This window comes from Equus przewalskii, chromosome 29, assembly GCF_037783145.1.
Source record: "Equus przewalskii isolate Varuska chromosome 29, EquPr2, whole genome shotgun sequence".
Classification (NCBI taxonomy): domain Eukaryota; kingdom Metazoa; phylum Chordata; class Mammalia; order Perissodactyla; family Equidae; genus Equus; species Equus przewalskii.
The window spans coordinates 42206222-42219750 of NC_091859.1; the positions used below are offsets into that span (position 1 = coordinate 42206222).

At 40.0% G+C, this 13529-nt stretch overlaps 1 protein-coding gene across 3 annotated transcripts in view; it reads left to right on the plus strand.

Moving 5' to 3' along the window:
* Nucleotides 1-13529, plus strand: part of ATXN10 (ataxin 10) — a 179920-nt gene that overhangs the window by 12838 nt on the left and 153553 nt on the right. For all 3 annotated transcript variants that reach the window (XR_011534625.1, XR_011534626.1, XM_070599860.1), the window contains exon 2: nucleotides 12664-12855. Coding sequence is in view for 1 of the 3 variants with exons in the window: in XM_070599860.1 (XP_070455961.1) it covers nucleotides 12664-12855 (192 nt within the window). In the remaining 2 variants the exon portion in view is untranslated. The remainder of the gene's footprint in view (nucleotides 1-12663; nucleotides 12856-13529) is intronic.

Below are 13529 nucleotides of genomic sequence, written 5' to 3' on the forward strand. Positions count from 1 at the left end.
TGGAAAGCGAAACTGCGGATAAGGCGGAACCACTGTATCTCTGGGCTCACTCCTCCCTGTTTAGTGGTTTTACATTTTCCTCTACCTGTTTCCCCAGTGACCCTAGCCTAAAATCAGATCTTCTATTGGTGATTTATGTCATATTGATTTTGTGGGCATTGTATGTCCGGTCACTAACCTGGCCAGTGTCTTGGACCAGGTCGTATTTCTGAAGCTGTCTTAGCTTCCTCCTGATGTTGGAGGCGCACAGCTTTACGTGTAACTTACGCACAGGGCTGCCTTGAGTGCAGCTCTTTTCCTCCACCTTCAGACGCATGGGGGACCTGGCCCGGCGCTGAGTTTCACATAGTGGCTCTGATTGCCACAAGGTGTAGGGGGCTTTCAGTTCTAATCATCCTGCCAGCGTTGAATTGCTGATGGCCACTGCCCATTCTGAACGTGTTCCACTCTTTGGTTTTAGACATGATTATAGCTGAGCGTTTCCATTCAGTTTTTGGTGCATGGAGATATTTACTTTGTTTTAAAGTTGATCTATATATTTATAATTTAAAAAAATAATCGTATGATTACATTGTTTGAAAGGAAGAGGAGATGTTTAAGGTGTGAACTCCTTCCTCACTGCACTTTTCATTTCCTAATGAAGTACCCTTTTACACGTCTTTCTTCCAACTTGATTGCGACTTTGGTGAGGGCCAGGACTGTCATCTTTATTGTGTTTCCCAGCACAACTCCTGGTCTATTTTGGGTGCTCAGTACATGTTGAATTGAATAGAGCAATGAGGAGCCAATGGCTGTAAGGAGAAAATCACTTCTTAGTGCCGGACAGCCAGTCGATAATGATTGCTCTAATTATTTAAAAGTTGTTAATTTGGTTTACTTACTTTCATTTATTTAATCACTTCACATATGCTGTGTACTGTGCTCTGCGGTGAGTGCTGCAACTGTAGTTGATACAGCATAAGTAACTATATCTCACTTCTAACCATGAAAGTGAAAATAGCTCAAATCCTGTAATATTAAATTTATAAATATAAATGTCTTAGGCCTCCATTCCTTTGCTCATATATACATTCCTAATTTTCTGTCAAGGTTTAGTTACCATTTCACTTCCTACTGAAAACCTTTTTTGGCTTTCTAGATGCCTCTGCCCTGTATATATATTCTCTGGCACTCTGTGCTTACCTCTTTCAAAGAACTTCATGAAGAGTATTAGACTCACTTAATCACCTGCTGGTCCCACTAGAATGAGAGCAGCCTGAGGGCAGGATTCTTATTTACCTCTGTATTCTCAGTACCTCCTTTAAGACATAGTACACTATGAGCACTTGATAGTATTTTCATTATTTCCTTGAATATTTAATATTTCTTGAGTCATTAGTTAGAAAGTGAGAGCATAGAGGAAAAACTGTAGTAAAGAAGGTACAGAAAAATGATCGAATATGACAGATGACTGATTTCAAGAGGTACGAAATGTCTTGGTATTACTCATTGTTTGTATAAATGTATTGACTAACTTTCATAAAGAATGGGAATAAATTTAGTATGTTATAGGTCAACATACTACAGAACTCAAAAATAAGCCTATTCATCTGTGTGTATACATACATTCACATACGTTTTCCCCAGACGTTACTGAGCCTCTGGCCTGAAAGAGTCTTTGATGCATGAAAAACAAAAAAACAAAAAATGAAACAAAACAAAAAACACAAAAACCCACACGAGTTGTCACTTTGGCTAAGGATGCCATGTGGCGTCTTGACTCAACCATGATTCAGATCAACTCTGTTGAGAGAGAACATCAATTAAGTTACACTATAAAAAGCACTTTTTAGAGTGTGATGACAATTTCCTTTATTTTTACCTGTGCCATGAGCTGGAATACCACATGGAACTATTTAGTAAGGTGTTCTGACTCAACTTCAAAATACAGATGTGGTCAGTGTGAGCTACCTCTCACATTCAATTATCTTAAATGGACAAAGTAGACAGGAAAAAGTTCGAGCCAGCAAATCAAAATAAATAAGGTTAGAATTCTGACCAACAGTACCCTCAGAGGAGAGTTTCTTAGTTCTCTTTCATTCTTCTAGTCTTTTGTAGTGGTCCTTGGATCCAAGGGCGTGGTCACTGGACTGTGGGCAAGGACACTTACTCAAAGGCGAAGGAACCCTGGGACTAACTCTAGGCTGAGTCAGCCTCTCTGATGGCCGCAAGCCTAGAAAGTCATGTTAGAGTTAAGATGATTTGTAAACAAGCCATACTCATTGTAGCCATTCGGGAGTTTATATATATAGTGCTTAGAAAAGTGCATGGCACAATTTAAGTGTTAGTGACTATCATCATCCTTGAGAATATTATGAAACTTTATCAGAAGACATTAAAGAAAATTTAAATGGTAATATGTACTATTACGTGATAGGAAACCTTAGTAGCGTAAAGACATCGGTTCTCCCCAAATTGACCTGTGGTTTCAATACCATTCAAAATAAAATCTCAACAGGATTTTTGCTGGAAATTCACAAGCTGATTTTCTGATTTATATGGGAGGCTGCTAGGTTTTCTGTTACTCCTTGACTCCCTTAAGTCTTTACATGAATTTTTTTCTGACTCCTCAGCTCTTAAAACCCTTCCCATGTGCTGTCAGCAAAATTACCTATGTCCTCAACTTCTCTGAACATTCCTTTCATCTTCTTGATTTAAGTGAAATATGGCTAACTTCTGAGGACATGCCTTTCCCAGGTGGTCTTCAGAGTGGGAAGCTTTTTCTCCTACATCTGGTATACTGCTTGGTTTGAAGATGTGTAAGTATTCTCCTTGATTGTCATTGCTGCTTCCAGACCTTTTTCCTTCGCAAACTCTCCGACTTTTCATCTCGCACCGTTGGAGTATGCCACATATATCATCTCCTTTGCTGTTAGAAGAGATCTGTGGCTCACTCCACCTACCTCATTCCTTGAAGAATTTAGCTCTAGTTTGCTGTTAAGTCTGCATTATTCTTGTCTTAAATCAGTGTTTGTGTAGGTTATCCTTTCATTATTCTGGGCTTTTATTTCCTTGACTTTCTCTCCTTCAGTGAGCTTGACCTCCACCCCATGTAACTACACACTGCCGTGTGCTACGTGGGCCTTATCATTAACTGTAGCTGCATTCCTCCACTATCTTAACTTCAGGAGTCCCACTCTGTGGCCCATTTCATCCTCTCTCTCTCGGCCTCCTACTCCAACAAGACTTCAGTCCCACCAGGACCTACAGTCTGTTGCTCTGCAACTTCCTACCTACTGTCCCTTTTGTTCCTCACGTCCACGTTTCCCTTCTTAATCCAGTTTAGACCTATGGATCAGTAATAAAAGCGTTCTTCTGTATCCGTCCTCAATTCCTGTGCCTCGTCTTTTAACTTGTTATACTTTCCTGGTAAAACTCCAGCTCTAGTTAAATCTAGCTTGCTGTTTCCTTTGCTCCTGCTCCCAGTTAACTGATCAAGGCTGGAGAGAAGCTGAAACCATGATGATGGGTCTGCCTTTAAACTGGTGATCACTGACCTCGGTTAGGCGTTTAGTGCTACCTGACCGTCCTGCTGTATTTCCCTAGTTCATTTAATCTCCTGCTTTCCTGGTCAGCTGTTTTATGCCTTTTGCTCTCCTTGTCTTCATTGCCTCTCCTTCATCCTCATCTTCTTATTTTACCGAGAAAATAGGAGCAACCAGAAGATAATTTCCAGGAACTCCCATCACCCTTTCTACCTACCTACCCACCTCTGTACCCACCCGCAGTTTCTCCACTGTGGGCCTGTATGAGAAGGCCCGTAATCTCCCTTCTCTTCTGCTACTGTGAATGAACTGTCTTGCTCTGAATGCCAGCCCCCCTCAGGTTTGTACTAAATTCTGCTCCCTTTTGCATTCGTTGCCTCAGGAATTCTCTTTCCTCCCTTCCTTTTCTTAAATCATCAGTTTTACTTTTTCTGTTGTATTATTTCATCAGTTTATAGATCTGCTGTAATTTTTCCCACCCTAAGAAAAATCTCCCCCGTTTCCCCAAGCTGTGATCCCATTTTTCTGCTCTTCTCCGAAGTTTTTTTATATTCACTTACTGCATTTTCTCTTTTCTGTTGAACCCATTCCACTGGCTAAATCCAGTGGTCTTCATCTTAAATCCTTATATTACTCGACGTAGCAGCTGCACTTGACGTAGTTCATCACTTCTTTCTCCTTGAGACGCTTTTTTCACTTGGCTTCCAGAGCACCACCCGCTTCTGATTCTCTTCCTACCTTATTGGCTATTCTTTCTCCCATCCCAGAGCTCAGTCCTGAGACCTCTCATCTCTCTCTGTATGCTTACTCCTGTGGTGACCTCATTCAGTCTTGTGGCTTTAGTACTTTCCATTTGCTGGTGACTCTAACATTTTCCTTTAGCTGGACCTTTCTCCTGAATTCCACGCTTGTCCATTCATCTGCCTACTCCACATTTCCACTTGTATTTCTAACAGGCACCTCAAATTTAACAAATCTGAAACTAAACTCCTGATTCTCCCATCCTTCACATATCTTCATGGCAATCTTCTCTGTTTCGGTAAACAGCAAATACATCTGTGCATTTATTGCTTAGGCCAAAGTTTGGAGTCATCCTTGACTCCCCTTTCTGAAATACCCCTGAAAGCGATTTATCATCAAATCTTGTTCGCACTATCATCAGAATTTATCCAGAATCTGATCTCTGCTTACCATGTTTTTCCAAAAAGAGCTGCTGCCACTTTTTTCCAAAAATAGTTTCCTAACTGGTTCCTGGAGTCTTCTCTTTCCCCCCCTTCGATCAGTTCTTTACAGAGTAGCCGGAGGGATCCTTCAAAAATGAAAGTCAGATGATGTCGCTCCTCCATGGCATCACATCAGGCTAAAGCTAATATCCTTTCATGGCCTTCGGAGCCTGTGCGGTTGGCTCCATCTTACCTCTGACTCACGGTACACTTTCATTCCCTCATTGGGCTTCTGCCGAGCCAGACCCCCCACTTTTTCTGTGACATCTCAGATATGCCTTTGCCTTCCATCCTTGCTCTTCTTCCAGGAACGTGCATAGTTCGCTTCCTCACCTTCTTTAGTTCTATGCTCAAATACCACTTCTTAAATAAGCTTTTTCTTTTTTCTGCTTTTTCTCCCCAAACCCCTCCAGTACATAGTTGTATATTTTAGTTGTGGGTCCTTCTAGTTGTGGCATATGGGACGCCTCCTCAATGTGGCCTGATGAGCGGCGCCATGTCTGTGCCCAGGATCTGAACCAGCAAAACCCTGGGCCGCTGAAGAGGAGCACGCAAACTTAAGCCCTCGGCCACATGGCCGGCCCCCTAAATAAGGTTTTTAACAAGGTCTGACATACAAATCTTTCTCTGCCTAAGAATATATACATTCTCTATATATTTTCTTCCAGAATGTTATAGTTTTGCCTGACATACATTCCTAAATCCATCTGGAGGTACTTTTTCAGTAGGGTTATAAGTAAGGGTCCAGTTCGATTTTTTTCCCCTGTGGGTGACAGTTGTTACGGCACCTCACAGAACAGTCCAGCCTTTCCCTACAGATCTTTAGTGCTAGCACTGACATTTATCAGGTTTCTCTAGGTGCACAGTTCTGTTGCTGGACACTCTATCCAGTGGTTTATTTGTCCACCTCTGTATAATTTCACCTTCTGTTAGCTTCTTTCACTTGGCATAGTGCATTTGCGATTCTCTCTGTTCTGATGAAAGATGTATTTTTACTGTGGTGAGGACAATGGGAAAGGGGGAAGCATGTGATTTTTGGGGGGAGATGGGGAGGATATGTTTGGAACTCTTTAAAGCAGGGGTCACTAAGCTATGGTCTGTGGACCAATTGTGACCCACCACTTAGTGTTGTTTTTTTTTTCCCAATGACCTTTGAGTTAAGAATGGTTTTTACTTTTTTTTTTCTCGCTGAGGAAATTTCCCCCTGAGCTAACATCTGTGCTAATCTTCCTCCTCTTTGTATGTGGATCACCACTACAACATGGCTGCTGACAGTAGTGTAGGTTCACACCCTGGAACCGAACCCAGGCCACCAAAGCAGAGTACGCTGAACTTAACCACTAGGCCACAAGGCTGGCCCTGTCTTTTTGTTTTTTGTTTCTTTTTTTGGTGAGGAAGATTGTCGCTGAGCTAATGTCTGTGCCAGTCTTCCTCTATTTTGTGTAGGGGATGCTGCCACAGCATGGCTTGATGAGCAGTGTGTATGTCCGCACCTGGGATCCGAACCTGTGAACCCCGGGCCGCCAAAGAAGAGTGTGCGAACTCAACCACTATGCTACTGGGCCGGCCCCCCCCGGCCCCAGTTTTTATATTTTTAAATGGTTGGGTAAAAAGAAAAAAGTAAAATCTTGTGATTCATCAAAATTATATAAACTTCAAATTTCAGTCCACGAAAATAGTTTTGTTAGAACACAGCCACGTTCATTCATTTGGATATTGCTTATGCACTACAACGGCAGAGATGAGAAGTGTGACAGAGCTGTCAGGCCCTCAAAGCCTAACATATTTACTCTGCCTCTTTACAGAAAAAGTTTGCCAGCCGTGCAAAATGGATTGGTCTGGACTGTCGGGACTACTTGAGAGTCCTGGATGTGACAGAAGAGGGAAAGAGAGTGTAAAAAGGGGAGTTTTGAGGTCTGCAAAGATGAACTTCAAAATTTTGCCCTAGGCTGTCTCTGGCAGGAGATAGAAATGTCTTTATTTTCTATTTTTGTTTCATCCAGCCCAGTAAAATCCGTAAGCAGTTTATAGTTTTAAATAACAACTGCTGATTGTTATTTTAATCTCTGAACTTGTGTGTATTTTAATAGTTTTTCTTAGTGACAGTGGTTAAACTATTCTAAACCACATATGCCAGTTTTTAATTAAATCTAAGGTATTAGAATAAATCTTAGCAAGTATGAAAGTCTTGGTTGTGGCATTACAATGACTAGCATTTAGTTTCCTTTTCAGTAGGAGGTTCCATCTGATGAGTTAACTGTAAAATGTGTGTACATATAGTATATTAGACCTATCTAGCCTGTTACAGATAATCACAAGTAGTTTTCTTTAACTTTACTCAAACAGGACTTGCCAAGATTAAACCTACATATCTGTTCAAACTTGAAGGAAATGAAATTCTGCCTTTTGTGTAATTCAGAGGCTTATTTTTCATTCTGTAATGTAACATTTCATTTAAAAGTTGTCCTTAGGGTATACATTCCTATCTAATAGGAATGTCTAACGGTTGAATTTTAATTGTCCTCCTAAGTACTTTCTGCCTTCTGTGAATGAAGTAGCTAAGCTTTTTAAAGTCTTTGTGAACATTTTGTGTTAGTTTGGTCAAAGAAGAAATGACAGCAGTTTTTATTATTAATAACATTTGCAATATAGGAATGATTGATCTTTGCTAGCTATTTCACTGTCATTAATCATTGTACATATTTAGCTGTGTTGTCTTGATAGTGAACGCAGAATTTGCGGACAGAGTACATTAGGACTACTTTGGATCTCTAATGCCAAATAGCTTTCTTTCAAGGTTATAGAGAAGGAAAAGAAGTATAGGAGAGAGTTAAATGCTTTCATAGTATTTACTGTTAGTGAATAAAAGCTATAGCTATTTTGGTATGGCTCTAGAGGAAAGGGTGTTTTCCTCCCGGCTTTTACAGAGGGGTCCAGACGTCTAAGAAGCAGTCTCTGCTCCCAAGGAGTTTAAAGTACGGGTAATTGGGTTACAGCTCCTCTTCCCTCCCTCTCCCTTTAAGCTGATCCGTTCTGTCATTCAGTGGGGAAGGAGAAATTAGAAGTTTGTTAAACATCAGTCATAAGATATTTACATCTTAAAATACGGCCATTTTTCAAGTTTTTGAGTTCCGGTTATGTAGATTTCTCATTGAGAATGGAAGAGTTGAGCTGATGTCTCAGTATTTCCCTTTTTCCAGTTACTGCTGCACATGGCACTGATCCACTGCTCACACATCACGCCTGGTGCCTGGCTGAGACGCAAGCTCAGCAGGTGTTTGGATCACATAGTCTGTGAATTTGTCAGATCCACGCCGAGTGTGCAGACAGTCTCATCACTCTTTTAAACTTGAACAAATACAATTAGGGTATGCCAGTTTTGGGCCCTAGAGATACAGGAAAAAATTATATGCTCTGTTTTTCCAGCATCTGTAGTCTGGCTTGGGAGAGAGATAAGATAAATGGATATAATATGATCTGGATAAGTGTTATTCCAGTCTTGTGGACTGAGGTCCAGTGGGCCAGAGATGGGAGCTGGTTCACCTGGGGTAGTGGAGGAGTTTCACCGAGGCTGAGAGTTTTCAGAAGACCTAAAAGGAGATTCAAGATCCTTCCAGCGGAGATCTGGGTGGGGATGGTGTGAAAGGGGCATTCTGGTAGAGGGCATATGTTTGAGCAGACAGAGGATTGCAAGTACTTAGTGTTTTCAGGAATCCATGAGTGTGCAGCCTGGGGAGAGCAAATGGCAGTGATTGCAATCCAAATTTATTTTCTCTTTATACAGCAGATGTGAATTATTGTGTGCTGAATAGATGCTGCCATGATTGCTGTTTAGTAGCTATTAATAGTTATTTCTATTTCAGGAATATTTTGATTGGCCTTAGCTCAGTTAAAAATTTTTCTTTTGGTTAAAAGCGTAATAAAGGAGAAAGGCATGATGCATATGTGACAAATTAACATGCAACTTTGGGAATTATTCACAGATAGTTCATGACTTATTAATTGTTCTGTGGTTGGAATATCAGTTATCCAATTTTCCTAAGAACAATGCTTTTCTTCTTTTTTTTTAAGTTTTAGTCTTTTCTTTTTTTTCTTTGAGTTCGTAATAGTTTACATCATTGTGAAAGTTTAGTTGTACATTATTTCTTGTCTGTTACCACATAAGTGCTCCCCTTTACCCTCTGTGTCCACCCCCCTTCCCCTGGTAACCACTGAACTGTTTTCTTTGTCCATGTGTTTGTTTCTATTCCACATAAGTGAAATCATCTGGTCTTTGTCTTTCTTGGTCTGGCTTATTTCACTAAGCATAATTCCCTCCAGGTCCTTCCATGTTATGGCAAATGGGATGAATTTGTCTTTTTTTCTGGCTGAGTAGTATTCCATTATGTATATATACCACATCTTCTTTATCCAGTCATCAGTCAATGGGGACCTGGATTGTTTCCATGTCTTGGCTATTGTGAATATGCTGCTGTGAACATAGGGGTGCATGTTACCTTGGATTGTTGATTTCAAGTTGTTTGGGTAGATACCCAGTAGTGGGATAACTGGGTCGTATGGTAGTTCTACTTTTAGTTTTTTGAGGAATCTCTGTACTGTTTTCCATAGTGGCTGCACCAGTTTGCATTTCCACCAGCAGTGTATGAGGGTTCCCTTTTCTCCACACCCTTTCCAACATTTGTTATTTTTTGTCTTAGTGATTATAGCCATTTTAACAGGCGTAAGGTGGTATCTTAGTGTAGTTTTGATTTGTATTTCCCTGATGATTAGTGATGTTGAACATCTTTTCATGTGTTTATTGGCCATCTCTATATCTTCTTTGGAAAAATATCTGTTCATATCCTCTGCCCATTTTTTGATCGGGCTGTTTGTTTTTTTATTGTTCAGTTGTGTGAGTTCCTTATATATTATGGAGATTAACCCCTTATTGCATATAGGATTTGCAAAAATTTTCTCCGAATTTGTGGGTTGTGTTTTGGTTTTGATCCTAGTTTCTTTTGCCTTGCAGAAGCTCTTTAGTCTGATGAACTCCCACTTGTGTATTTTTTCTTTTGTTTCCCTTGTCTGAGAAGACATGGTATTTGAAAAGATCCTTTTAAGTTCAATGTCAAAGAGTGTACTCCCTATGTTATCTTCCAGGAGTTTTATAGTTTGACTTATCTTCAAGTCTTTGATCCATTTTGAGTTTATTTTTGTGTATGGCGTGAGATAATGGTCTACTTTCATTCTTTTGCATGTGGCTGTCCAGTTTTCCCAGCACCATTTATGGAAGAGACTGTCTTTTCTCCATTATATATTCTTGGCACCTTTGTTGAAGATTGACTGTCCATGTATGTGCGATTTTATTTCTGGGCTTTCATTTCTGTTCCGTTGATATGTGTGCCTATTTTGTACCAGTACCATGCTGTTTTGATCCCTATGGCTTTGTACTACATTTTGAAGTCAGGGATTGTGATACCTCCAGCTTTGTTCTGTTTTCTCAGGATTGCTTTAGCAATTTGGTGTCTTTGGTTGCCCCATATGAATTTTAGGATTCTTTGTTTTATTTCTGTGAGGAATATGATTAGGATTCTGATTGGGATTGCATTGAATTTGTAGATTGCTTTGGGTAGTATGGGCATTTTAACTATGTTTATTCTTCCGATTCATGTTCATGGAATCTCTTTCTGTCTCTTCATGTCATTATCTATTTCTTTCAATAATGTCTTATAGTTTTCAACAGTGCTTTTCTTTGATCTTGTTTAGTCTGTCATAGTTTGATTCCAAAGCTTTGCTGTGCTAGATATCAATTTTGAGTAAAACAGGTGTTAGGATTTCAGAGAGTGACAGCAGGGACCATTCACAGAGGAAGATGGGTGCCCATGTGAGACGTAGCTTGTAGAGAACCAACTGAAAGAAATCATAGTGACTTCTTTATCACAGGCGTAAATACATATAGCTAAATTTCTTAGCTATCTTAGTAGAAAAAAGAGGCTTTATTGTAGATTATTCAAGTTGTATAATTATTCTTTTATTTTGACTGTAAGATTAAATAATAAATATCATCAAAACTTTATGCTGGTGTTGCAGATAGAGGTAATTAGGTTTATTGTTTGTTGTAGAAATAGTGATCACTCCTGGCGTTCTTCAGAATGTTTGAAACTATTGGGTATTTTCTTAGCATATTAGTGTCTGCACTATTTGGTACTCTTTTTAAAACTATCTTGAGAGTGTTAGTGAATATTCTTTTTATGGCATATTGTCACTGAAAGTGGCTTATATACTTAATTGTTTCATACAGTTATTGAGGCAGGATTAATGCTGTACCCTTCAATTTTCACTTTTTTATTTGGTCACTGAGACACTGAGTCCAAGCTTCATGATCCACATTTAGAGAGGGCTGATTGGTAAGATATGGGCAAATTATTTTACATGTGATTTCCTGATTTTTAGTTGATTAATTTACATTCTGCCTCTTTCCCAAAACAGATTTGAAGTGCCTTAAAAAATAAATAACAGTTAAATAAAATAGGATCAGGGAGGAAACTGGAGAGAGGGGAAAAGCCAGAAAGGAAAAATAAGATATTAATACTCAAAGTCATGCCATGGGGTTCACAGTGTTAAAGAGGGTCATAGATTTAACTCTAGACTTCCTAAAGGCCCAGACAGAGAAGAAAACATGATAAATAATGTGATTTATCTCATCTATCCATATCGATAAAGACCCACTGCTTGGAGTACAAGTCCTCATGATGCTGAAGCTCAAGAAGAGAAGTGTCTCGTCGGGCTCCGGGAAGGGGGAGATTTATGAAGTGTCTCTGCCAGCCCTGAGTAAGCACAGTAACTTGGGGTGATGCTGTGTCAGGAGTCCTGTAGAAATGTGCAGCTCCCTGAGGGTGTGGCTTAATCTAGGGATGGAGTGGCAAGCGATGTGATTCACAGTGAGAGCAAAAGGAGAAGGTTCACATGGCCAGAACTGGTCTGTGAGGATCTCTTAAATTGTCCAATACAGTAATTTTTCTCCTAATATTGAAACAGATTGCTGTTTCCTTAGAGGATTCATGGAATGAGGAAATTGGCTTGCATTTAGGTGCCATGTTGCACAAAAAAATTCTTATCTTCAAAGCTGTGTAATGATAGCCAGTTCAGGTGGTGCTCCTGGCATGAGAGCCATGTGGGAACTGAGATGCCCAGAAGGGACAGCCACAGGTTCTCTTCTCTGAGCAGGCACTCTCTGAGAAGAGTGCACTCTCTGGCATGTTCTCTGTCTGTCTGTCTGTCTCTCTCCCTCTGTCATCCCTCCCCCCCGATCTGTGTAGTTGAGTATATATAAGCTCAGAGCATGTGTTTCCGGCTTCTCTGTATCTAGAGAATGGATAGTATATTCGCTCCTCAGGCAATCCTTCGTGAATATTGTTTCTCGTAATTGTACTTTAGGTACATATTAGGTGACAGAGGACGCGGTTATAGTCTCTATCTAGAACATGAAATGCAGATCTTCTGTTTGGATTCTAGGGCAAATCCATCAGTATAAACAGTCACCTTAAAGTGGGATTGGGTTGTCACAGGGACTGGAAGTACTAAAGCCAGACTGCTTCAGTTGGAACTGTGGCTCTGCCAGTTATTAGCTGAATGATAGAGGCAAGTTACTTAGACTTCTCTCTACTTCAGTTAGCTGTAAAGCAGAGGTGACAGTATTGGTTTCGTAAGGTTAAAGCAAGGATTAAATGAGATAATACACAAAAAGCTTGATAAGAACAGTGTCTGGCTAAGCCTCAATATATGTAGCTCCTTTATTTTGTGTTGTAAATTAAGGAGCTGCAACAGACAGGCCTAGCCCACCTCCCCACAGAAATAAGTTCAAGCAGTGTTCTGAACAGGACATTTGGAAATTAGATTCTTTTTTTCTGGTTTGTAACAATTCTATCCTTTTTCAGAGAAACAGCACCCAGGACTATCTTCCAAAGAGTTCTGGATATCCTAAAGAAATCTTCTCATGCTGTGGAGCTGGCCTGCAGAGATCCATCCCGAGTGGAACATCTGGCTTCCAGTCTGCAGTTAATAACAGAATGCTTCAGGTGTCTCCGAAATGCTTGTATAGAGTGTTCTGTGAACCAGAATTCAATCAGGTAGTGTTCTTTGCAGTTACATGCGTACCTTTGATGATATTTCTTTGTATGTGTGCATGGCTCTGTCATGTTAAGTTATCCATTAGCAATTGTTTGGGGATTATAGTGTCATCCATTGTTATTACAAGGCTATCTTTACGTCTCCAGGGGAGAAGTGCTCTGCAGCTCTTACCTCTGGGATTCTTTGACTAGTGTGTAACGGTATAACATGTTTAACATTAGGGGTTGGTTAGGTTTATCATTTGTATTTCTAGTATGTTTTGAGGTATTTGGTTTTCTTCATAGCACAGGGATTTGAACTTAATTTTGATTCTTTGCTCCTAGATTCTGCCTGCCTAAATGCACATGCAGATTTCGACCTCACTTTTCTTATAAATGTTTTGACTAGTTTTAGTGTGTTAGTTACCTTTGTGTTTACTTTGAACAAGGAGCGCATTTTGCAGATTTCTAAGAAGACCTTTTAGGATTTCGTTAAGGTTGTGTAAAGCTGCAGTCTCTGCTTCAGCTATTGTATAGCGTGCACGTTTTTGAAAGTCGTTAAAATGGTGAGCGAGAGAATCGCCAAGTACTGCTCTTGTTATTTCACACGTTGCTCTCTCCTCCCAGAACTGCGCGCCTTTCCTCTGATTTTATGGAATCTGCTTTCTATTGAAAATTTTTACTTGAGTTGAAAT